We start from the raw sequence: 24,748 nt of genomic DNA on the forward strand, positions 1-24,748 counted from the left end.
AGCACTGTCCCGCTCCTGGTGAACTTCTCCAAGCCAACTTGGCGATTTTTCCCCTCTCTTTCACGACGTTTTTTTCATTCCAAACAAACGGACAGAAAGAACAAAGACCACTATACCGAAAAAAAAAAATCTGTTTTACTCGAACGATTATTTATTCGACTGCAAGTCGAATTGAACAATTCGGTCAATGATAGGAGATGAATTCAACTCACGACATTTAAACATTTTTCTCTATTCAAGTGATTTTTTTAGGTGACAATGCAGTACTGCAGCTCAACGATTTTTATTTCTCACTATGTCATCATCCCCCATCGTTTTTCTTCCATTTCAAATAAACGTTAAGAGGGAAAAAAATCCTACCTTTAAACGATGACTTCAATTATTTTATCCAAAAAATTCCCATCACTACACGATACACAAATATCAGTAAAAAATATCGTTCACCGCGCATCGAACCATTGTTAACCATTCAATAGATTTTTTATTTCCGGCTACAATGCAGCGATGCGTTACATAAACATCATCAACCGCAAGGAATAATAGAAATAAAAAGGAGCTTTGAGGAAGAGCCTTTGCACATTGTTTATATCTCATGGCCTAAATAAATAGCAATCCCGCGACGAGTGTTTCTCATCTCTCGAAATTCCCCCGAAAGTGCAATTGGCAAATAGGTACAGGAGTGAAGGTGTACAAGGCGGCAACCTTCAAGTTGGGAAGCTCTCTGACCCGAGAGACTCGTCCAGAACATACTAACTCCCCTCCTCCACTTAAGCACGTGCAGGTCGAGCGCTATTGGTTCGCACTGACGGAGTGGGGATAACATCAGTGCCTCGGTGCGTTCAGCGGCCCGCGTTCAGTACTGAGGCAGAGACAGTAGTGAGTGGATGTTCGAAACAATTGCCGTGAAAATACACAGTTCTTATCACTGTCTCGTTCCTAGCGCGTTGTCAAATCGAGATCGAAGGCGCGAGTTATCATTCGTTTATGTTATCTCAATCTATTAATTATTAGTATTTCTCGTGATCGGACACAGTGTTATACAGCTGAACAACGGATTATGTTTAAAGTTCAACGATAATTGACGGGAATCTGAGGAAGATTCATCTAGTCAAGAAGGTGAGAGAACGATGATCGCTATTGGATTGCAATGATTTTTCAGGATAGTGCTGGATCCGAACAGGGGGGAATTGCTGTTGGTCGGGTTGGGTAATTTTAGAAACGATCAGGGCAGGAACATTATGATATGGACAAATTATATCCTCGTATCAGGTTTACCGGCTTCAGTTCGCGTTGTACATGCACTGATTTTTATCGGGGCTTTCTTGGTATCAGTATTCCACTTTTAGTTTCAAATTCATAACATTCTGAGGTCTCTTTCGTTTTTTGTAAGAACCCCAGTCATTTGGAGATGATGCTATTTTTATCCCCGCGACTCTCGTCTTTTATCTCTCACTGTGGAATTTTAATTTCTCGTTCTGCTGATTTTGCACTTTATGCGGCTTCATTTTTTTCAACGGAGAAACAAAGAAATTTTGAGGGCGGGCACAAAAGAGGGGAAAATTACCGTTGAAGATTTATCGTTTTGTGTGATCGTGAATTTTTGGGAGAGGAATAAATTTTCTGAGTATTTCTGAAGCGGAAAATATCCGATGTCTTTTGTTAAGTGTCAGATATTTGGTCTGGGTCGGTTGTTTTTGGGAATTGCGGAGAACTTTATTTGACAGATATTGGAATTTTTTTGCCATTTCTTCACCTACTCTACGTGACTCTCCTGATATTCTCTAAAACACTAAGTAACTGCATTCTGGGCTTGCACATGTTCCGCGAACGGTAACCACACGATTCCCGTATTAATCCGTTATTTCTAATTTAGAGCGCACTTTAGATCCATTCAACATACCCATTATCCTCGATATTACAATTCCCTTCATTATGCAAAGAAGAATATTCATACTGCAATTGTGAATGGACCTTATTAAGATGCCATGAAATTCAAAAATAAACCGTTGAAAATTCATACAATAAACTCACCCGAGAATCCCTTCTGATGCTCTTTAGGACCGATGTAGTTTGGGACGACTGTAATTGTCTTACCTGGGTACTTATGGATTTGCGGAATTTACGGATTTATTGCAGTTTTCGGTAAACCTGGTTTACTTGGGAAATACCCTTGGCGATTCACTAGGAATTTACGGAAATTGGCGACGCCAGCTCTTGAGGCGTAAATTCATCACGTGTCTCTGCAATAAATACAAAATTTAACGACTAGTCTATCGGCTTTCCGTACTTCAGTATCTCTACTTTAAAGCCATCAATGAGTAAGGCTCCGTGACATATTTTGATTCTTTTCGTAGAAATACCGGTGTTTATTTCTATCAGTCGAGAATAATTGGATTAAAATTCTTGGAGGGGAAGAGCGGCAATGGTGTACTAAGTTGTGTTATTATTGAGTCCATGTAAGCAGACTTGACCCATTCTTTCTTGGACATTCACCACACGCAGAAGACTCAAAACATTGGGGTTGCTAGTGTTTACAAAATCACTGGGAGGTCTTTGCGGTTGTTTACTAGCGTCTGGAGGCTCGTTAAAGGATGAAGAAAATACAGAATAAATGGGGAATAGAGAGATATTTCGATAATTTAGTTTTTCCCTCAAGGTTTCTCGTGAAATTCCATAAATGAGAGGCAATAATCCTGCGGATGCTATCCAATATTATCGCTTTTGACAAGTTCTTAATCATGGTTACTCATGTGGCCCTGAATTAGATAAAATAAAACCACTTATCCGTACACAATGCCACGTAAATCCTGGCGACACTTGTTCCGGTTGCGGAGAGATTTTGTTCACAGGGGACAAATCTTGTTATCTAGTTAATGAGTGGGGGCATTGGTGTCTGATATGTGATAATACTTTCATATTTTTCTCTCTTGACTTTCAACAATTCAAATGTGACCGTTGTGAGGAAGCTCGTTAACCGCATGTGTTGCCGGATTTATGCAAATTGGTTAAAGACCCAGTATCGTGATTTATATCTGCAGAAACAACGGTTAAATTGATTCAAATCATTTTTTCCTGGGATTGAAGCAATTTATCGAGATATTTTTCATGCAAATGAATGGAAAAACTCATTATGTTCTTGAATGTGAGACAAATCTAACGTGAAAAAAATATGGAGAGTTATGATGACCTGATTGGATTCTCGGGGATTCACATTAAATCCTGCAGTCAACCTGATACTGGTCGAGTCTCTGAAGTTGTCGATTACGTTATTCCCGGTCACATCTCCGAATTTACTCCGGTCGTTCGAAACCTCATTATCATAAATTAGATCTAAATAAGTAACTGTTAATTTATGCAAATCATCTAATTTTTTTCCGGATATTCAGACGATTATTTGACTAATTATTCATTTAAATAAAGGTAGAATGCATGTATTCGTTAATTGAATGGAAATGAGGGATGTAAAACATTTCTACTCCGTTCCAATTTAAGCCTCATTTGACCTGAAATTAATGGAAATTGTACTAGTATTTTATCGTTCAGAATCTCTATGTCTACTACAAGATTAGCCTCTCGTTAGTAACCTTTGTATAACATTTTTTGAACAGTTATCATGAAATAAAAAAAAAATTGCTCAAAGCTGTCTGCGCAGGGACTATTATTCATCAACTAATGAAAACTGTTCTGCAATCGACACAAATCAGAAAAATCTAGGATATCGTAAAACCAAAGGAAATTGGAATACACGGTGACCCAAATAAATTCCCTGAAAACCTTCAATATCCTTCATCATCCACCTCTATTTAATTCCCCGAATATATCGATGATGTCATCCCCGGCAAAGTCCCCAGACACTTGATCCTGAAAATAAAACCAAAAAATAAACTCCAAAAACCACTTCAACAGTGCATAACGTCCATCGGCCAACGAACCCGTTTTCTCCGCATCTCCTCGTCCTCCCCGTTCTCCTTGTGGTCGCCATCATCTCATCTCCTGACACACAAACTCTTCTCACCTCGCCCATTCCCATTTCAATGACAAATGCTCGTTCACGAGTAACACATGTTTCCTAATAGTTTTTCCAATTTAATGGGACACGGGGTAGTCCATCAAACAGAACGAAAATCCATTCTCCAAACGGGTATCCCTAATAACGCCGATATTACTATTGCAATATTGCACCGCCTATGGCAAATACAATGAGAATTTACCTGAGCAGGAACAATGGATATCCTTTGATCGAATCTATTTAATTATAATGAAAACGAAAAGGCAAAAACGTTATTTGGGGTGCAAGAGGTGAGACAGAGAGGGAATGATGGAGTGAGTGAGTAAGTGAGACGTGTGGCTATTGTTCCGGGGGAAGACCCACACCTGACCCCCACTGGGGGTCTTTTTATACCTGCTGGGACCATGGGAACCTGCCCAAAAGGTCTCCCTGAAGCTCTTCGAAAAACTAACTTGAGGACAGCTGTCGATTGTCCACCGATTTTTCATTCATATTTTTTTTTCTCCCACGCTACGCGAGCTTTTTCATAGATTTACCTGGCGCTAGTAACCCACGATGTCGATGTCTGTGTAGGCAGGTTAAGATGGAAAACCGGAATGAAAAGAAAACGAATTGAAAGACATTTTTTTTTCTTTTTTTTTTGCGCCCGATTTTTTTTTTCTCCTCTTTCGTTCTTTCGCGTGACCTTTTATGGAAATGCGAGTGCATTTGTAAATAAACGGCCGATTCATTACGCAATGGCGTGCGTCTCTTTAATGCCTTAAAGGGGGTAAAAATATGGCGAACGAAAATAAGGTAATGAGGGAGGGTGAAAAATTGTTGAGAGTATGTACCAAGTAGGACGCTTTGGATAAAAGTCCAGGGGCCGTAACAGTGGCAATTAAAGAACGGTAATACCACGAATTGTGGATAATTTATTCTTGAGGAGTTCTTTGTTAATCGGGGCGTGCTTTGATTCCGTGCACTCGAGCATTCGCATGGGATGTTTTGTGATACAAGTCACTGGATTCTGGCACGTAATTTTTACCTCTGAATTACTCAAGAATACGTTGGCTGTTTATTATAACATATTTAATAGGAGGATTTCTCGATAATTGGGGGTGCGGTAGTACGCATGCATTGTGTGCTTTGATTGTTCTGTTTAGCATGAATATTCATTGATTATTTTTTCTTATGTACTCGAGTAAATTAATTATGGAGTGCTTGACCACTCACTATTTTTACGGCGATTACGGGAATACTTATTTTATTTTATTGATGCTCCCTTCATTGCTCAACTGAGTTAAAACAGTTTTTCAGTTTAAAATAAGAATAATAAAGGGAAAAAATAGAACTAGATGTTTGGGGGGTTGGGAAAATAGTCTGGAGTGTTCCCCCGGCCCACCCGATGTTCGTACGTTTCAGAACAGAAAAAATATTCAATTATCTTTAACACTCCGTCTCAGTTTCTAATTTATCCATAAAACAATATTTTCTCTTTCCTCTAAAACCATTAATGTTTATTTTTTCGCCACATTTCTCTCAATTTCTCCTTTTCCTAAAACAATATTTCCCCTCACTGGGAGTAAAGTTAAACTCTTGAGCTCCCATCTCATGAATCAAGATAATTCTCCCAGTTGAAATGTCCAGACATTTTCTTCCCCACTAAAAATATTCAATCCTCTTTAATCGAAAGTCACCATCAAGTTCATCGATACTTATTAAGTCGCTGTCTGGGCCCTCCGATGTTCAATGAACTCGACTATAGAAAGTAAAACTATGCGTGGCAAAAGCTGCCCCAAACGATCTTCTTGACACAAATCCGAGTGAGATCGTGATCGAGAAATTTGTGCCACCTTTGCCATTCAAATGAAAATTTATTGCCCAACAAGAAAAAAAAAAGGTGAAAAACGATCTACACTTTTATACGAAAGGGGGATCAATGTGAAAAAAAAATGGAGGGAGACGGAAGGGGGAAAACTGCGATTGAGCGATATAGTACTCGTCACGCAACCGCCTAGTGTTCCATTACACTGGGCTCAGGAGGTACAAGAACACGGGAGAGCTACGATTCCTTCACTTTTCTATATGAACGTAGTTATAGGATTACAGAGAATAAAAATAAATCCAAAAAGATAAAGAATCATAGTGAAGGGAATGGGGTAAGACCCATGGGAGGGGGAAAGGGGAGAGAGAAGCAAAATAACTGTAATGCATCTCCGTGGGCCATCACCTATGATCCTGAACCGTTACGGAATGTAATGGGTGAGTATCCGCCTTTCTGCACAGAGCTAGTTAAAGTACAGACAAACAGTTTGACTCCTACCCACAATTACACACTGAAGGCGCCAGTAGTTGGGCCCCCCCACGGGAGGGGCGACGGAAATATAACGTCAGACAGGAAGCAACAACTTCCTGTGATTCAGACAAGACGCATCCCGCAGCTTCTATTCTCGTATCTATCAATATCCCTAAACTTTTTAAACGAAAAAAACGTTAAAAGCCTCGGGAGTTATTTTATTCTCTTCAGTATAAATATCCACCGTAAAATTACCGGAAGAAGGCTGGGAAATGACCGTTTGGTTCTTCGGTGGTTCCCATACTCAAGCCCCTTCGAAAAAAAGAAAAAAATTAGTGAGAAAACATATTAATTTTGTACAACTCGTATTACTATATCCGGTTGATGTGACTGAAGCGTGGAACGTGTGACAGTGCTGCAGACGAAGCTTCTGAGCATGGTGAGGGGTTAAAAATCTTCAAGGAAGCCTTGTGAGTACTTGAGGCGAGTAGGTGGATTGGGGCCATGTACACGGACTATATGCACCACAGGCTAGAACATGCACGTGGGTTTATTATAATTTTTTTTTTGTCGATACTGCTCTGCTCACACACACCCTGTTTCTTTTCAAAAGCCAGACATTGCGCCGGGTGGTATCTGTCTCGTGGTCGATTTAATTTCGATTGGTGTTTAGGGTCGTTACGGTTTCTATTCACAATCCCACTCTAATTTTATTCAATTACTATGTGCTCCCATTTTTCCGTCCATTCCCATTTGGCGAAACTTCACGTGGATGTCGTGAGAGGGAAGATGAAACCAGTCATTAAATGAAGGACATGCTTCGGAATTTTAAACAATTTTTAATAATTCTGGGGGATATGTCTGTGGTGAGGAAGGAGTGGGGAGAGAAAAGGGTTCGTGGGCACAAAGACATTGGAAGGAGTTATTTGTGCTCGCAGGATCGTAAAAGCCAACTGTGCTCGGCCTGTATCAGAGTTACGACCCCTGGCAGCAGTGGAAGAAATCTCCGATCTCTGTTTTGTATTTTGCAGGAAGCATATTGCCAAACGTCGGTGGAATGCCTAGAAAGTGATCTGTGGAAGTATTCCACTGATATCTTTCGCGGATGTTTATCTCGATTTCATCCTTGCGCCAATCACTGCGTGCCAATCTCTCGATATGCCCACTTTTTTTTTTATATTATACAACGGCCAATTATTCCTTGACTGAACATGTCGGCTGTAATTACAGTACTCTATTTCTGTAATATTGCGCGAGGTGGAATAACTGGACTTGTTCCTTTTCTCTTTTTGTTTCAGACAAGATGCGTTTGTTCAAGAGACTTCCTAATGATCCGTGTCCTCAGCTTGTTTCAGCAACTCCATTATCTCAGGATGAAGGTGTCACAAAAAATCACTCTAATGAGCAAACATCTACTCCGAAAAGTTCTAGAAACAGCGAAGAAATGCCACCACCTAGTTCAACAACATCAACAAGAAAAAGTGAGATTTGTTTTATAGACTCCGTGTTAGATCGGTCATAAAAGGAGAATTGCACAGCAGAAAAAGCCCCTTTGCATGCATTGTGGGGAAATATTGTAATTACTGTAATTTTTTTCACTATCAATCTCGCCATGGTTAATTAATCATCGTTTATTAAGCGCACGAGACTAGAACGTAAAAGGCAATTTCCCGAGAAATAAAGTGATTAACGGTGGATTTTTTTTTCTAACTAGGTATCTCAACGTGGGGAAGAAAAGTAGGGCTTAGATGGGATCAGTTGAAGAGATCAGAGAGTTCTGAGATACTCTCGGTATCAAGTAGAAGACGTCGATGGAGTCCCAATAGACGGAGTACGGGCGAGTTGACTGAGGAAGAGACGGTAATTTTTTTAACGATATTTACATATTTATTATGATGTACTTGGGGGGGAATGGCTGGAAGATTGATCTACCTTGTTATGAAAATGTTGAGCGTTCAGGGAGATCAATGATGTTTTCGTCCTTTCAGAGCCCAAAAGATTCGAAGCCAAAGAGGATATCACGTGTTGAATCCCTCAGAAATTTATTTCGAGGGGGTGGGGGTTACAATGAAGGCTCACAGAAGAGCGGGACGATTCAAGAGGAAGACCCGGTCGCATTGAATCTTTACAAAATGGATAAATCATTGAGTGAAGGAGCTCTGAGAACCGTACCACAAAGTAGAGACCCACGAAATCTTTGTACATTGGCAGAAAAAAAGGATCAACTGAATCGTGCTATAAACGATCTTCAGGAGCAGCACAAGGTGTTGGATTTTATTTTGCAAAATCAGGAGATCCTGACGACAGAAAATGGAGCTATTTTGGCACGTCGATCACTCGACAATCACAGGTGAGCTGACTTCACAGGCTCGGAATGCGTTTTTCCAATTCAATCGGATGAAAGTAAAATTAATGACATTTTTTTTATCTCATGCAACCGCCCATCCCGTAGAAAGGAACCTGCAGACTTGGGAAAAAATAATTTATCGTCCCAGCCTCGTGGCAGTCCCCCAGGCAGTAATGTAAAGAGAAATCTCTTCACCGCCAGGGCATGCAGTGGTGAGAACGAAAGGTGAGTTTCTGATTGTCTAGACTGGTCTAGCATTAACAGTCGTCATAATACTGAACGAAAAAAGTCGACGAATATGAACGAAAAAAACAACAGAGTTCTTAGAAATCTTGACTTGCACTTGAGATTCACACGAGTTTTCTCACATTTATGAGTCTCTTCATTAACGCGAGAGCATCTCTGAATACCGGAATTTTAAACGTGTCTTTGAACCTTTCAAAATGAAATATTAACATTTCCATCATTAGTTGACACGGGAGAGAATAAAAATTGCCTTGAATTTTTTTCCTTTATGAAAATTCGAATGGAAGGAATTAGATTAACATTCCTGAATATTTTATAGAACTCAAATTCGACAAAATAAAAATCGAAAAATATTCATCAGTAGACTTATAACAATACTTGTAACGTTTCAGGCTTGAGAATCGAAAATCCTATACAGGATCAGCAATAGATGACCTGATGTGTAACCTCCGTTTGGGGTGCGACGAGAGTGGTTACGACTCGGACAGCACTCGAGCCGGAGCGGACTCTCCGGATAGTGAGCAATCAGTTCCCTCAATGCTGAAGCCTCGAAGTTTTTCCATCACCTCCGAGGATTATCAAGGTGTCGATCTTTCCCTGTTGCCAAATGCTATCGCCCCGTCTGTGAGCAATCCCATAAAAGGAACACCAGAAAAACCGGAGAGTCCTGAGAGTCTCGAAAAAGTTCCGATTCCCCCCAAAACTGCTAATCTAGAGGAAACACTAAATGCATCCGCCCGCACAAACGTTACAGTCATGACTGATGACGAAGAGACCGACAGCTGCGACGACGAGGCATTTGAGGCACTCCAGAAAGGTTTCAGCATGCGTCTAAATCCAACGTTAATGGACTATGAAGTCAATTCATTCGAGGACAATTTCACGAGCATTCCCTCCATAATTCAGAACAACAATAATCCAGTTTCGAATGCGAGTATCTCCAAAATTCTTTCAACACCCACCAAAGTCCCCTCGAAATCCCAACTTCCCCCTGCGGACGAGTCAATGCTACCGCTCACCCGATCGAGATTGATATTGCCTCAGAGAATTACGAAATCCCAATCCAATATTAAAAGCCGAAAGCTATCAAATGTAAGTGTTTTACACCTCCTGGACAACGCTGCATCACCGTGCAAAGACAGTCCTCCAGCATCGAAGCTAAAATCCATATCGATGAATCCGATTCACTACTACAGCCCCAAACGCACCCATTCAAAAATAGATCTAGGGCCTGAGGATATCACCAACAAGGCAAAACGCCCAGTAATAACTCCAAAGACGCCCTCATCCTCGAAACTTCCAACGCGTCGTGAATTGAAGACCCTGAAGGTCTTTGTAGACAAACCAGGAAGTTTGGGTATTTCTGTGGACCGTCAGGAGGCGGTGAGACCTTACTACATTATTTCTAAGCTCGATCCCAACGGAGATGCAGCAAAATCTAATAAAATTCGCATTGGGGATGAGATTGTTCGTGTATCTGGTCGTCAGGTCAGGGGAATGTCAGCGTCAGAAGCTAGAGCAGCATTAAAAAGTTGTTATGGTCTTGTGGAACTGAAGATTGCCAGGGAGCCTAGATTGACCTTCGATGGAGATTTGGGGGGAACCTGGGGGGATCCATTGGTGCGCACCAGGAGTGATACCCAGGTCTGGGCGCTCAGGGATTCCTCGGTGGAGCGAAATTCAGAAGTTAAGAATGCGGGGGGGAGTGAGACCACTAGTTGCCAGGTCATTGGGGCTCTGACGAAAGATGGCCGGAGTGTCTCTAATATCACGATGGATCGAATTGAAAGTACCGAGGGTAATGGGGATAGTAAGATCGTCACTCGCAAGATCACGGGGATGAGGAAGTTTCAAGTCCCCACCAAACGGTATTCAACGCCGGTATCACTGGGACGTAGAGCCACCAGTGCTTGCATGGATTTGTTGACAATTACTTTGGAGAAAGGAGCAGAAAAGAAGCTTGGGTTTTCTATCGTTGGAGGGGCTGACAGTAGTAAAGGGACGATGGGAATTTTTGTGAAGGATATTCTGCCTGATGGACAAGCCGCCGAGGAGGGGACTCTGCGGGCTGGGGATGAAATCCTGGCGATTAATGGATTATTGATGGAGGGACTCACTCATGCTAAAGCACTACAGACCTTCAGAGCTGCCAAACGAGGAAAAATGCTTATTCATGTGGGAAGGAAGGAGACGACACATAAACGGTTATTAGTTGGACATTAAAGTCGCATTAACATGTAGGTTAGTTACATTGCTTTCTGCCTCATTAACAATATTTTGGGTGTCGGCTGGGTGAGCGTTTATCATTTGTCGTTAAAGATCGTTTCTGGGTCTCTGAGATAATTATATTATCTGTGTGAGAGAATTTTTAATTGTAAGGATTATCTCAACTGTCACTGTAAGCTTTGGTTCTATAATTGCAACTTGTGAATTTTTTTAAACCTCTCAAAATGATTCATTCGATGTCATCAACTCGATTTTCCTTACCGGTCACTAATTAGTCGTTTTGAACTGTTTTACAGGATTATGGGTCAGTCGAAATCCTACGACTGCTTGGACAAGCTCGTGGAAGGCAGAGAAGAATGACTAAGATCGAAGGAAATCTAGTTACCATTTTTTTGCAGATTTAACTTTTACTTTTTCATAATCGTGCATTAGGAATAATTTCCTATGAAGAATTTTTTGATCACTGAGGAGCCGGATGTATATAGTTTCATTTATTAAATTGACGATTTAAGGTTTTGATTATTAAGGAAATTGTGATACTTGATGTAGATTTTTTTTAACTTGATAATTTTCAATGTCTCAAAACTTCTTTTGTAATTGGGGGACGATATCTGATCAGAACAGTCTTTGTAAATAGAAATTAATCAATGATTTTAATTTTGAAAATTGAGTCTTTTCAATGGGTCATTATTTCCACCATTCGTACATTTGAAGGGAAGAGGTTTTCACTATTTCCCTCGGAGTAGACACCCAAGTGAATATATCAATTCTCATTGGTTAAAAATCGTTATTCCTCAATGCCCAAGGATTATCCTTCCACATTAGTTTCAAGTATAGTAGACCTATCCCTGTTAGACGCAATCCGCTAACATGAGGTATACGGTCCCCAAGAGAGACAAGTGGTTCACAATTAACATATATTTTTATGTTTTGAAATGTTGTTTTGTTTAATTTGAGCCACAGTACAATACACATTTTGAAAAAAAAATAGGAACGTTTTTACGAAATTTTGTGACATTTTTGAGGCGACATCCAGTCTACGAATAATTCGTTCAACGTAACAGCAAGAAGTTGAGGGAATGCCGTTGTAAAATTAACTTGTAATTAGATTTTAAATGTAATGAGACTGACATTGAGCAATGTCTACCTGAAATAATGCTGTGATACGGATTGTAGTCACATATTAGTCTAAATGTCGTACAAAAAACATTGTATATACAAATAAACACATCCTTTTGTTAATTATACGGTTGTATTATTTGGAATTATTAAGTTTGTCGTTATTTCTTCGGTTAACCTACTTGTGGTAGGTATGTTCTCGCTGGTGGTCGTGGAGGTGGTGCTGGGTACTGGGGACGTTCTGGTTGACACACTCGACAATTGTTCGATGGTTGTATTTGTTGTGGTGGACAGCAAGGCTGTGGTACTGGAAGATAAGTCCTGGGTGGTGGCAACGGTCGTGGTGGTGGAGGAGTTATCCGAGGACGAGGAGGAGTTGGTGGCGGAGGTGGTGGTGGTGGTGGCGGGGGACGAGGTCGCGGAGGAGGTGGAGGTGGCGGTGCTGGGGTCTGACAAACGTAACAGTTGCTGTTGAACGGTGTCTGCCCGGGGCGACAACAGCTCGGCGGAGGGGGACGGGGTGGGGGTGGCGCAGGGGGTCGTGGAGGTGGCGGTGGTGGTGGTGGAGGTCTCGGTGGTGGAGCTAAAAAAGTTTTGAAAGTACATGTTGTGAATTAATGCATTTCTGATTGCCCGTATTTTCACCAATAACTCATAACTCACCAAAACGCGTCACGTTTTTTCACCCTCTCCACTAGGTTGAGCGCTAAGTTTCAGGGGCAAAAAGAAAATACGTTTTTTAAGAGATATGGTGAATAATGAGTCGCGGAGAGGTGAAAATCCGCGCATTTTCATCACATTTTTTTTTTCATTGTTGAGCGAGTTTGGTCATTAGTAACACGTGCCTGGTAAAATATGATTTTTTTAGGAGTCAGCCGGTGTTGGGGGAAAAATGATACTTGAAGGTGTGAGGTATGTCGTGCGTTATCTTACAAAGGCGAAATTACTATGATTAAGAAAATAATTTACTGTACTACCGAGCATTTTACGCTGGCACAGCCACTCAGGCAGAACATGAATGTTAGAGCTGAATGCGTAGACATTAAAGGATGAGAATGAGATATGAAAATTACTAGCAAAATTTATGGTTGAAATCAGTCTTAAATGAAATCTCCTGCAAATACGGTCTAAAGTCCGATCTGGATTGAGCAATTAAACTAATGTATTACCAGGTGTGTAGGGCGGCAGGTATGTAGGCGCTGGGGTTGAGACACTCGGTGGCGGTGGCGGCAAATAACTTGGTGGTGGCGGAGGGGGAGGAGGAGGAGGAGGGGGCGGTGGTGGTGGAGGCGGTGGTGGCGGCGCCGGGGTTGCACATATCATGCAATTTCCACCTAGAAAAAAAGAGGAATTAAAATTTGCAAATTGAACAGAAAATTCTGTTCGATTTTTGGACGATTCTGTTAAAATATCCCATTACTGACTTGCAGATAGATGTTAATTATGCATTACATAAATGTTATTATTATTGACACGGATATATGTGCGTTGCATATATCTTATATTACTCTGTTGGCAGCAGATAACTATGATATAATTGCCGTACGGGAGGTGGGTGCACGAGGGTGATGGAACGGATGTTCTCGTATCACGAGACCAATTTTATGCGCCAACTGCATCATTTGGATGATATAAATTGCGCGAAAGAAGAATTCCGTAGGATGAGTGAGGATATGTACAACTAGTGTGAAATATTTATTTGTTGAACTTCTTGGAGGAGAAGAACGACTATGGGGCACTTTAATAACAGACATGTGTAAGCTTGATGAATTCCCTAGGTAGATACATTTGTCTGTTAAAATGTCAATATATATTTTGTCAATTGTGACGATACCTGATGGCACTTGTCCAGGTTGACAGCAGGGTGGTGGCGCACATACGTAGCAGTTGCTGTTGGCTGGCGTTTGACCCGGTTGACAACATGTCGGGGGTGGCGGAGGGGGAGGAGGAGGAGGAGGAGGTGGCGGAGGAGGTGGTGGTGGCGGTGGTGGTGGTGGTGGAGGAGGAGGCGGCGGCGGAGGAGGAGGAGGAGGAGGCGGTGGTGGTGGTGGAGGTGGCGGGGGAGGTGGATAATTATAAGTTACAGGTGGAGGTGCAGGTGTTGCACACACATAGCAATTGCTATTCGATGGTGTTTGTCCCGGTTGACAGCAACTCGGGGGCGGCGGTGGAGCTGGTGTAGGTAATGTAAACGGCACCGACGGCCTGTCATATGTGTAGCCCGCTTGTCTTGTGACGCGCTTCAACGCCGATGCTGAGCCACTGATCAGTATCAGTAATTGCAGCTATTAACAAAATTAAGTCAAAAGAAAATAACTACCGAAAATCATGACGCCAGTCATCCCTGACATCCCTTTACTCACCCATTCTAGTAGCAGCATGATCCATTCGCGTATGACATCGCAGCATCATCTCAACTTCCTTTTATACAAAAGTATTTCGGAAATGCCAGCGGAATTGCACTTTATTGTACACCCAAAACCGCACAGTTAATAATATTAAATTAAGTAGTCAATTGCAGAGCAGAGTCATCACGTGGCCATTACTCAAGACAATATTTCTTTAGCATTAAATGACATTTCGTAAATCGCTGGATAACATGGTGTGTATTTTTCCGCCGGTTAGCGTCAAAGGTTAGTTGATGGAGATTTCTTTAAAAACCACAGTGATGGTGCCCGAGAGATCTTCCGTCATGTTAAATAACACCATAATACTCCGCAAAGCCAGAGAAATAAAAAATAAGAAGGGAGGAGAAAAATTGAGTTTATGAATACTGTGCGTGTTAATGACAGCGCCAGTTGGAATTGATGCAGAGGAATAACCGTAACATTGACAACGAGTGAAATGGCAGGTTAGCTACAGTCACTCATAATACAACTGCACCGCATCATACCACGAGAAGATCAGTGCAACGTGCATCGCGGAATGTTCCTTCGTCACATCTAAGTGGTTTAATTTACTTAATGGCAGCATTACGTGTAAGTTTTCTCGGAATATTGCAGCAGGTCGAGAGGATCGGCTCGTTAAATGCCTGCCTGTCCGCTGCTTTTATTCTATCTGAGAGAAAAATATGGTCGCGTAAAGGCGGAAGGGGTATAACTTTTCTAGGATGGCTCTCTCAAGCAAAACTCGGGTGAAAATGGCTTTTGACGTGAGTTGTTTGTAGACAGACTGTGGATGAGCTTCTCCTGGGTGAATAAAATTATATGTCCCTAACAAATCCTTAGGCTGTTTACTACGCTCATTGCTCCGCTATCCAAAGATATAGTGATATTATATTATATTTTTTTTCCATTCGTTCGTTCTCGAGATAAGCCGAATCTACATCCAGCGCAGCAGGAAATTTTTTTCCATTTTAATGAAGTTCTCTTATCGAGTGGACTATCCCATGCAAGACCTGGGTCTTCAATTAATTTTTACTATTATAACTGAATATACATGAGAGAATGTTAGTAATTTGCATAATTCTAATCATTGAAACGGTCGAGACAATCACTTTCACAGTGCAAGGATTTTCCGGGAAATCGACTGAGACAAACAACAGAGCAACTATCGAGATATTAAGTGCTATTGAAAAATAACAACTCGCGAAGCTATCGTAAATCAAGATCCCAGAGAGAGTATCTATCCAACGTATCATTATCATCGGCCTAGTTAGTCTTTATTATTTACATAGATCATAAACACTCAATCTCAATAAAGCAATAATAACGTACACTCAGCGAAGTAATTACTCCCCTTCGCTATTACATCTTCGATTTTTTTTTCAGTCAATGCAGGTCAAAGACATCGAAGTAGTTCAAGAGCTTCGGCACGAGTACGTCACCGACACTTGTCTCAATACTCCAAAGACCATCAGGACCATCAAGTGAATCGAATACAGTAACAAATGCATCGAACACCTAACCAATCACCTCCTCGACATGAGGGTATGTATTTTCTAAAAAAATTTCTATAATAACATCAATAAAAACCTGTTAACCGATTCAGCATGCACCTGTGTCCCTCCAAGGTGTGCCAACAAGGTCAGCCAGCAGTAGTATAATTTTCCCTGTGTTAGTTCATAGCCACAAACATTCACCAACATGGAAAAACCTTAGCTGCACGTTTCAGTCTTAGCGCAGCTACTACTCCAGGATAATCTGGATAAACACATAATTGGTATATTCGACCCGTTGGTGTACGGTAGTTTCATTTCAAGGATTTTATACCGGAGATACGTAGTATCGTCTCCAAGCGAGGATGCTAAACTTATGCCACCAGGATGATGATAACCTTGGTATTACCGTGGCTTGTATAATAATACCGAGGGCTTTTCCAAGTCATGAGATAGACCACATGACAGCAGCGGATGCGTGTGGATGAACTTGATCATGGGGCACACTCCCTGGAGGATCGACGTACTCACGAGTAGTGGAGAGGGGAAAAATGGTTGTGTTGAGCGAGGAGAGAGCTCACGGTGCAACAATTACTTGTGCAATCATGACTCGGATAATTTCCGGTGTTCCTCGAAGTACGCGTGCCATACGGTCTCGTTTTTCCCGAGGTTTTTCTCGGCTCTTTTTTTTTTTTTCATTTATGTGGCGGGGCCGGAGGGGGGACTTTTTTTTTTCAAATTCCTCGGACGTCCCGCGGTGGACTGATCGAAAGCAACGAGTTGTGATTTTTATTTCCATTGGCATTGCTGCAAACGCAACCCGGACATATTCTGGGATGCGTTCATTCACGTCACCGGTTGCACTCCTCGCGATGTGGCAGCTATGGGTAATGGGATGCTTCGGAAAAAAGGTAAATAAAGGGTGGGGAGTGTGTAAATAAAAATGACGAGGCTCTTGGCAGTTGTGAGGCTAGTTTTTGTGTTAGTTCTCCGGGGGATTCTAGGATTCTAGCGACTGTTTTCAGTGTTTCTTTTTTTTTTTTCTTGAGACTTTTTGTTTGTGCTCGGCACATGTGGTGTGCTGCAATCATCGGCCAGTCAACCTCGTATGTAACGATCTTTTCAGGTTTTGTAGTTATGGAGGGTTTTGAGTTTTCTTGGATGGTTGATGCGGGATATTGGAGGATTAAGCTGTTGTGATGAGCTGAGGGATGAGTGCAGGATATCGCAGATTTGATCCAAGGGAGTCCTTGGGGTCCTTATGGAATGGAGATGGGGGAATTTTTCTGCGGTTTATCAATTTGGAACATCCGCTGGGTGATTACAGCTGATGGAATGCAATTGGGGAGGAGTTCAAGACTTTTCCAGTGTTTGCTGGGGAGTGGGAGGGCGGGTTTAGGGGTTCTCTTGGTGTTGGTGTGCCGGAGGGAGCCAGGGGGAGGTTGGCTCATTGTGTTGAAATCAGCTGTGCAATCAACAAACGGGGCAGGGGGTTTTTGGTTGGGAGAATCTATTAGTGAATGCAAAAGTTCATTAGCATATACTCGGTAGCTGTGCCTCCATCTTGGGTTGAGAATGGGAGGAAAGGGAATTCGAGGTTGAATTTTATTTTCTGACTTTGGGGAAAAATTATGAAATTCTGAGCTTTCAAAGAAAGTTATGAAAGTACAAGTAAATAAATTCATATATCAAAGAATGATTATCAGAACATTCATATCAGCTTTTCTAATTACGTCGAAAATGTAAACATAGATTAGAAAATTCTTCTCGAGAGATAATGGAAAGGTATAAAAAAATACTGTGGCACATAATACGAAGACTCGCCCTAGCTCTTTCGACTGAAATCGAGGGTTTGGAAATGTAGGGGACGTGAAAGGAAGTCCCTCCCCATTCAAACGCCATTACTGTAATTGCGATGTTAGTATGATCGATAACAATTCATTTAAAAGTCTCGCGATAAGTCTTTTGAAAAAATTAACTTGTGGGGGGTTGGAACAGGATTGCAGTCCAGCAAGAAGCTTAAAAAATCTCAAAATCATAATGAAAATCTTGAAATAGGGCATCATTTTTTTTTGACTTTCTAAATTTATTTCTTCTCGTAACCCTGAACGGCTCAACTGAAGTTGATTCAGACTGCCTTAAAAATAGGGAAGAACATGGAAATTAAACGGCTTCTAGGGTATTTCATGGTGGCAGACTCTTGGTTTCTCGCGCCTGACGCGTAACACCCTCGGACACCACCGTGTGATCTATAAATAGATTAGCTAAATCTATCGTCCCGCAGAATGCTAAGTTGCGCGATGTATGGGAGTAAAGGGAGACACGCTGTGATTCAGTGGAGACAGAAAAAAAATCGCTCAAGAGAGCGAGAGAGTAGACCGAAGGGGAGAATGAAGTAGTAGTGGAGGAAGTAGTTACAGACGGTGAAGTAGATGAGAAATTCGTCAAGATCAATTTGTCTTGTGAGACGCGCGTCTGTGGCTTCGGTAATTGTTTGAGGTGGGCGAAAAGAAACGCCAGAGGCAGTTACTTTGGAAAGTTGGCTTGAATTTTCAAACGGCAACCACCAACGTTCAAGAGCAACAAAAATGACACTCATTCTCGTGACGATCTAGGGAGGGAAACGAAGGTACACAAGTGCAGGCCCTATTAGTAGCTCGTTAAACTACCTTGTACTTGGAAAAGTGGCTTTGCACTTTTGCTACGTGACTCCCAGAAATACAAATCTTCGTGAACAGGAAACCACGAAGGAAAAGCTCTCAGTCAACAAGTTTGTGAAAATATGGGAGAGACATTTTTAGAGGTATCTTGAATAATGTCGAAGAATTGTGAAGGTTCTATGTGGAGAAATGACGTAAAAAATGATGTCCTGCCAGCTACGATTTTTGATCCGGAAACGAGGAAGAACCGCAGAGGGTACGTGAAGACAAGAATAAAATAAAAATTACTGTAAAATTTGGAGATTTTCCTGGAGTTCTCTCAGATCAAAATATCATCATAAAATATATTATATTTTTTCTCGATTTTTGTCGGGTAACAAAGCGCGATGGTAAAAACTGAAAATCTAGAACGATAATTGTCCTCTTCCGGGAGATAAAATTTTATCTGAGGCTCTTCACAGTTTACAATACCAAAATACAAGTTCCGTGACATTTCTATTCAACCGCAGAATGACATTTTGTCAAGTAATTTTCCGTCATTCCTTCAGGATAATTTTTATAAGCTGTCCTTTTCCGTGCACCGGAAAACGTTGAGAGTTTTATGAACTCGTAAAGATTCAACGTGTTGTTGATTCTATTGTCAAATTTGACACTGTCAGCAATAAAAATTCAGTAAAAATTTCTTTTACAGCTGAATCGTCAAGACAGTATATCCGTGATATGCATTATTCCAATGGATATTGCTATGCAAGTCACTTCAGGCGTGGGACATGTTGTACCCTAGGGTAGTATAAAGGAAAAAGGATACAATTTCACAGGGAATCGATAGATTCGAGCGAAGGATATAGTAATTCATCATATGTTACATCCAATATCTCCGGAGTATCCTGTCTAAATATAACTTTCCCATGTCAAGCGTGGCAATAAAATTTATTTTGCCATTTCCCTGAGAATGAAACCTCCCACGACTACCTATAGTGACTTGCATTGTGATTGTAATGGTAAAACTAACACAAAATTATTTTTTCAGTGAAATTGGCTCCCAGAAGGGTTTTCCTATCAGCACCTTTTTTCCCACAAAAGCAATTTCAATTTCCGATCAAATAAACTCGACCAATGCTCATCTGCAAATGACTTTCAGAAACGAGTATCTCCCCGGTATTTATCGATATTTATCTGAAACGATCGATAGCCACTGAAACATCGTATTCCCTTTTGTCGGTAATGAATGTCGAAGGGCCGAAAAAAATTCCTAGTAGCCTTACGGAAGTCAATGAAGCGCTTGCTCGAATACCTAATGAACATTTTGGGTGATATACCAGCGTAAGAGAGAGAGAGGGAGAGACAAAAAAAATGTTCAAGATAACCGACACAAACCGGACATTAAAATTCCAATGTGAAACCCCTCGATGCATTTTACTCTTGAGCTCTTATTGATGCGGCGGTGAAAGACGTCGAAACACGTGTCCCTCGTGTGAGGCGTGATGCACGGTCATGGTGGAACAAAAGAAGTGAATCGGAGTCACGATATTTCGAGGGTCGAGGTTACCTATAACAGGGGGATCGATAAAAAATGAGGAATGAGGATAAAAAAAACGTCGTTAAGAGCCTTAACTGCCATTTAATTATTTTATCATGGGCCATTTTGCATGCGTTGAGTGGATAAATAAAAATGAAGATAAGGATAAATGATAAAAAAAAAATTGAGCACTCAGTATTTTGCCTGCTGGACGCTCTCTGTGGCTGTGTCAATTAGACACGCCAGCGAGTTACGAATGCACCGAGAGTTTTGCACGGTGAAAAGCCGATTATGCATCCCACCACCCTCATCCCACATTCATGTCCTTCTTTCATCTCCTTCAAGGGAGAGGAGAGGGAGAGGTGAGAGAGCTCTAAACCGAGCCACTTACAGGTGCCCCAAGAAAAGAAAAAACAAAAATAAAACAACAATGAGCCGTCGAGAGTGGCAGTAAACGACAAAACTCTCATCCTGAAATTGCGTATAATAACGCGTGACAATTCTCTGTGACGAAATTTAAACCGATTTTTGCACTCGTGACACGCGCTGACTGGCGCTGATGCGCACCGCAGAATGAGATGACAATGCGAAAGTCGTGTGCAACTACCTCGGGGCTTTCCATAAATCACCAGAAAATTACCTTCAATTCCATTTTCAACCAAATGAGATATTTCTAAATGGACAACAGTAACACTCTCAACTGGGGGGAGCGAGAAAATTACATTTTTTTTTTCTGCCCAGTGTAATTTCAATCTCTACCTTTTGACATAGAGAGAAATAGAAATGCATGGGAAAAAACGGGTAAACGAGGGGAACAAATTGAACATGATGCGTTGATATTAGTCCCGGTGACGGCAAGAAATCATTCATTAGGAAATTCCTATTTCGAATTCAGTAGCGCAGCGATAGAGCGGCTCACGTCAAAATTTTCAACGTTTTTCAGGAGTACCGTAGAAATTATTGTGGTCGTCTCAGGAGTCGATTTAGATACCAATCTTATTTTCAAAAAAAAAACGACTTCAAGTGGTATAAATATAATTTGAATTTTTAAGATTACAATCTTAAATAAATTCTAAACGAAAGTTATTGTGGATAGAGACATCCTCCGATCATTATTCTTTCCTTATCAAACTACTTCATTGACTCAACGAGCAATGATCGAGCCGATAAAGTGATGATGTAGATAAAAATTAACGAGTGTGAGAGAAAAAACAAATCTGTTTTTCCGTACGCACAATACTTAAATTATTTTTCTCTTAAACAATTTTTTTCTCTGCTCAGTAGATTATTCCATTCGCACTCTTAACAGCCCGTAATTATTTGATTAAAAAAATAATCCCTCATCACAACATTCTTCTCTCCTAGCGCCGCTTTACTATCTCTCCCTCTCCCTCTTCCCCAATCCGTTACAAATACCCCTCGAAATAAATAGAGCCGCAGTCCAACCCCAGAATTTCCCGAAATGAAAAATACCAAAGATCCGACGAATTAATTTCCCTTCCCTCCCATATAAATCAATTACCCCAGGATCGCGGGTCGGCGCCGAAAAATTTGGACTCCAGTTATGGACAGGTGTATTTAAGGTGTGCAACCCGTGTTATTTCTCTTTTTCATCGAGCCGAGGGGTGTTGCGCCGTCAGGGCGCCAGGTACACATTCGCAGCGTCGAAGGGGGTGGGGAAACGATCCCATCCCCCCGTCCCCTTCTAAAATGAGCTAACATGTGGCATGAAATTTTCAGTGGCGTAGACTTGAGGGCAACCAAAACACACTTAGGAACACATTGAGTTGAAGGCGAGAGCGGGATCGCGTACCCCCGGCATTACTACTACGGGCTTTTACAAGCGAGGAGACGCAAGCAGCGAAAAGGAGAGCCCCGGAGGAGCTGGAACGGCCAGTCTGCGCACAGACATCGATCGAAACTCACCTCACGCTCCTCGTTCTCCAACCTATTCACCAGTGTTTTCCGTCGATTTACCACACGCCTGCAGTGCGACCGTGTACGCGGTACCTCGTGGTTCAATTCCCAAGGTTTGCTTTACCCGTGTTTTCCCCCTTTATTCAATTTTCCCCATTCGTTCGATTTCAAAGTGAAACTCCAACAGTGCTACAATTCCATCGTATTTGTTTGTACAATTTCAAAAAACGTCAATGAGGACAACTGACGCTGCACTCTCCATGTCCAACATGAGTGGGTTATTGTAATTACTCGGAGATTGATTTTGGAGCGGGTGAGTAATATATAATTGAAAATACTTGGAATGAAACGAGGAAATTCTTGAATGAAAGTTGATGACAAGGTTTACTTGGTTCTCGAGAGGTGGGTCGCTCGTGAATGGTGAATTTGACCGAATGGTGCTCTTGAATGAATTAATAAAAGAGTGACTCACTTGAGCGACTCGCCGCCGTTTGCGGGGATCCCCATTAAACGTAAACAAATCATGAAAATTGTCAATTCACTGGGGAGACTCTTCCTGTCTCGCTCTCTCGCGCGACTTCCTTCCTCGACGTCCAAGAATTTAGAGCGCCTTTGGCAGACCGGCACATAGCCGGGAACGAATTTATTTTCGTATATCACCGACACAGAGCCAGTCGAGTACAAAAAAAATCGCCGTACTCGTACGGGGAGAAGTGAAAGAATAGACCAGTGACTTTTGTTGTGCTCTATTCGCGGTATCATCGGCTGTTATAGCTAGCAAATCGATGCGCTCGAGTACTCGTGGGTAATTCACTTGGTTATGGCCTGTGAACAATAAATATAACTGAATTTAATGTGATAAAAATGAAAGGATTGGAATTTCAGGTATTTTCATTAACGGGAATGGCTGTGATTTGAACGGTGGATTTAATATCGCACGCGTGATCTCGTTCGCTTGGCACGATCACCCAGTGATAACGCTATTTCTTCGAGGGGGAGGCAAAATATTGGCAATGACTATAAACTCACGAGCAATGGCAATGAATGTATTGAATATTATTTCAATTCTTCATTTCTGGTTTCTTGTTATTCAACGTTTTCCGATGGAAATCACCGGGTGATACTGGGACTTCTCGTTAGTTATAATTCATGGGGAACTGAGCAAACACCTCCGCAGAGATATCAGGATTTAATTTGTTGTCCCTGAGAAAGACATGGAACTGAGATGTAAAATTTTTTTTAGAGGGGATTAATGATTTTTTATTTTTCCGTCTGCTTGAGAGGATTTTTTGAGGTCCGGTTTTCTGTTTACTCAGAGCTTCATAATGGAATGTGAAATAAAGTCACCGTAAATCATATCGTGAAAATACCATAATTCAACGGGGTCAAGCCGTAAACCAAATCGACGTGACGTCCCTTTGCATGACATTTTTTTCATTCTGCGCTCTCCTATTTTTCATTTTTTTTTTTCACTTCGATTTTTTGTCATTCTCGACATTTGCAGCAGTTTTTTTGGCTTTTGTTTCGAGTTTAAATGGCAGTCCTCTTTTTCAAGGATCGTGAGGATGGACGAACCGGGTTGGGGGAGACAGTGGGTGGAAGTGAGAGGGCAGGATATTCCTGTCACCCGTGCGGGGTGGCCTTGTGCCGCCACGAAATAATCACATAACATGCCCGACTGCATAGCTGCATACCATAATACATTCGGAGAGTCTCTTTTCATCGTCTCCCATGCAATCTTGCGAGTTTTTTACAGGACATTCGTCGTTGAAGGGGAAAAAAATAAATGAAAGCCCAAAAATTTGGGAATAAAAGGATTTAAATTGAGGGAAAGGGGGGTTTATGGATGTGATGGGTCATTCGGAGGCTTTTAGACACTTTATTATTCGATGCCAATATTGAATAAATACAAAGAAAATTAGGAGAATTCATTCCGCGGGTTAAAAGTCCATTCTTGAGATGGAATGGACCATATTTTTTGAGGCTCATTAATTTTTATGGAATCCAAAAAAATTTTCGCGCCACGTTTATGTGTAAATCTGCGAAGCACAACTATAGGCCCAGAATCCAAAAGTTAGTGGTTTGGAACTAATCTATTTATTCTCATAATTTTGCTCCACACAATCTAGATTATTTTTTCGTCTTGGTGGAGTGCTGAGAAGTCATTTTTTTTAATCTGACAAGGGATTAAATAAACAATGCTTACCCACGTGCTATTCACCATCGTAATGCTGCACATGGGCGTGTGTCCATTATTTTATCTCTCTTGACTAAAAATATACAAGTGCACATAAAATTAGGATATCCAAGGATTTGATGAGTTGTGGGTGGAAGCGTGTGGTGAGATTTTTTTACGGATATGATTGGACATTTGGAGGTTGTTAAACAGTTCATTTTTTAATGTCTCTACCGAATAAACATGAGGAGACTTCGTAACATTCCTTCTGTGGTTGAACTGTTGGGATTCCTCGGATGAAATTGACCATATTTTGTGGGATTCATCAATTTCTGTGGAATCTCTCTTGGCATTTTCTTCTAAATTTACTGAGA

At 41.3% G+C, this 24,748-nt stretch overlaps 4 protein-coding genes across 12 annotated transcripts in view; 2 read left to right on the forward strand and 2 right to left on the reverse strand.

The window, feature by feature from the left end:
- The first annotated feature begins 848 nt into the window (after positions 1 to 848).
- LOC135164284 (uncharacterized) lies at positions 849 to 12,351 on the forward strand. 3 transcript variants are annotated; one of them, XM_064124489.1, is made up of 7 exons: positions 849 to 1,116; positions 7,586 to 7,768; positions 8,002 to 8,147; positions 8,276 to 8,637; positions 8,740 to 8,859; positions 9,273 to 11,121; positions 11,403 to 12,351. In XM_064124489.1, exons 2-6 carry the CDS (start codon positions 7,591 to 7,593, stop codon positions 11,101 to 11,103), a joined length of 2,637 nt encoding a protein of 878 aa, XP_063980559.1. In that variant the 5' UTR covers positions 849 to 1,116; positions 7,586 to 7,590; the 3' UTR covers positions 11,104 to 11,121; positions 11,403 to 12,351. The 3 variants fall into 3 exon arrangements, with proteins under 3 accessions (XP_063980559.1, XP_063980560.1, XP_063980558.1); XM_064124490.1 differs by having other exon boundaries at positions 9,273 to 11,117; XM_064124488.1 differs by having other exon boundaries at positions 9,273 to 11,084.
- On the reverse strand, positions 5,959 to 23,785 carry LOC135164300 (uncharacterized). 2 transcript variants are annotated; one of them, XM_064124526.1, is made up of 3 exons: positions 22,671 to 23,785; positions 6,543 to 6,599; positions 5,959 to 6,464 (listed from the first exon to the last, which is right to left on the reverse strand). In XM_064124526.1, the coding sequence occupies exons 1-3, from the start codon at positions 22,958 to 22,960 to the stop codon at positions 6,311 to 6,313; spliced, it is 501 nt and encodes a 166-aa protein (XP_063980596.1). In that variant the 5' UTR covers positions 22,961 to 23,785; the 3' UTR covers positions 5,959 to 6,310. The 2 variants fall into 2 exon arrangements, 1 of the variants encoding a protein (XP_063980596.1); XR_010299268.1 differs by lacking the exons at positions 5,959 to 6,464; positions 6,543 to 6,599 and adding an exon at positions 20,171 to 20,311.
- On the reverse strand, positions 12,349 to 15,065 carry LOC135164292 (basic proline-rich protein-like). Of its 2 annotated transcripts, XM_064124511.1 has the most exons (5): positions 14,589 to 15,065; positions 14,060 to 14,510; positions 13,395 to 13,559; positions 12,889 to 12,931; positions 12,349 to 12,808 (listed from the first exon to the last, which is right to left on the reverse strand). In XM_064124511.1, the coding sequence occupies exons 1-5, from the start codon at positions 14,604 to 14,606 to the stop codon at positions 12,349 to 12,351; spliced, it is 1,137 nt and encodes a 378-aa protein (XP_063980581.1). In that variant the 5' UTR covers positions 14,607 to 15,065. The 2 variants fall into 2 exon arrangements, with proteins under 2 accessions (XP_063980581.1, XP_063980582.1); XM_064124512.1 differs by lacking the exon at positions 12,889 to 12,931.
- LOC135164283 (protein scribble homolog) overlaps positions 15,064 to 24,748 on the forward strand; it is a 32,623-nt gene continuing 22,938 nt past the window's right edge. For 2 of the 5 annotated variants that reach the window (XR_010299267.1, XM_064124480.1), the window contains exons 1-2: positions 17,287 to 19,018; positions 22,022 to 22,511. The gene's annotated coding sequence lies outside the window, so the exon portion shown is untranslated. Of the gene's footprint in view, positions 16,155 to 17,286; positions 19,019 to 20,309; positions 22,512 to 24,748 lie in introns of those variants that run through there. The other 3 variants (XM_064124479.1, XM_064124482.1, XM_064124481.1) reach the window with 3 other exon arrangements.

The sequence above is a fragment of the Diachasmimorpha longicaudata genome, chromosome 7 (genome assembly GCF_034640455.1).
Source record: "Diachasmimorpha longicaudata isolate KC_UGA_2023 chromosome 7, iyDiaLong2, whole genome shotgun sequence".
Taxonomy (NCBI): Eukaryota; Metazoa; Arthropoda; class Insecta; order Hymenoptera; family Braconidae; genus Diachasmimorpha; species Diachasmimorpha longicaudata.

Coding starts and splice junctions, on each gene's coding strand:
- LOC135164284 (XM_064124488.1), top strand. CDS start 7,591: ATGCGTTTGTTCAAGAGACTTCCTAATGATCCGTGTCCTCAGCTTGTT. Junction 7,769..8,001: donor AACAACATCAACAAGAAAAA/GTGAGATTTGTT, acceptor TTTTCTAACTAG/GTATCTCAACGTGGGGAAGA. Junction 8,638..8,739: donor CGATCACTCGACAATCACAG/GTGAGCTGACTT, acceptor CCCATCCCGTAG/AAAGGAACCTGCAGACTTGG.
- LOC135164292 (XM_064124511.1), bottom strand. Junction 13,560..14,059: donor ACCTGGACAAGTGCCATCAG/GTATCGTCACAA, acceptor CTTTTTTTCTAG/GTGGAAATTGCATGATATGT. Junction 12,932..13,394: donor CCTGCCGCCCTACACACCTG/GTAATACATTAG, acceptor CCTGAAACTTAG/CGCTCAACCTAGTGGAGAGG.
- LOC135164300 (XM_064124526.1), bottom strand. CDS start 22,960: ATGATACCGCGAATAGAGCACAACAAAAGTCACTGGTCTATTCTTTCA. Junction 6,600..22,670: donor AACGGCGGCGAGTCGCTCAA/GTGAGTCACTCT, acceptor TTTTTTTCGAAG/GGGCTTGAGTATGGGAACCA. Junction 6,465..6,542: donor CATTTCCCAGCCTTCTTCCG/GTAATTTTACGG, acceptor TCGTTTAAAAAG/TTTAGGGATATTGATAGATA.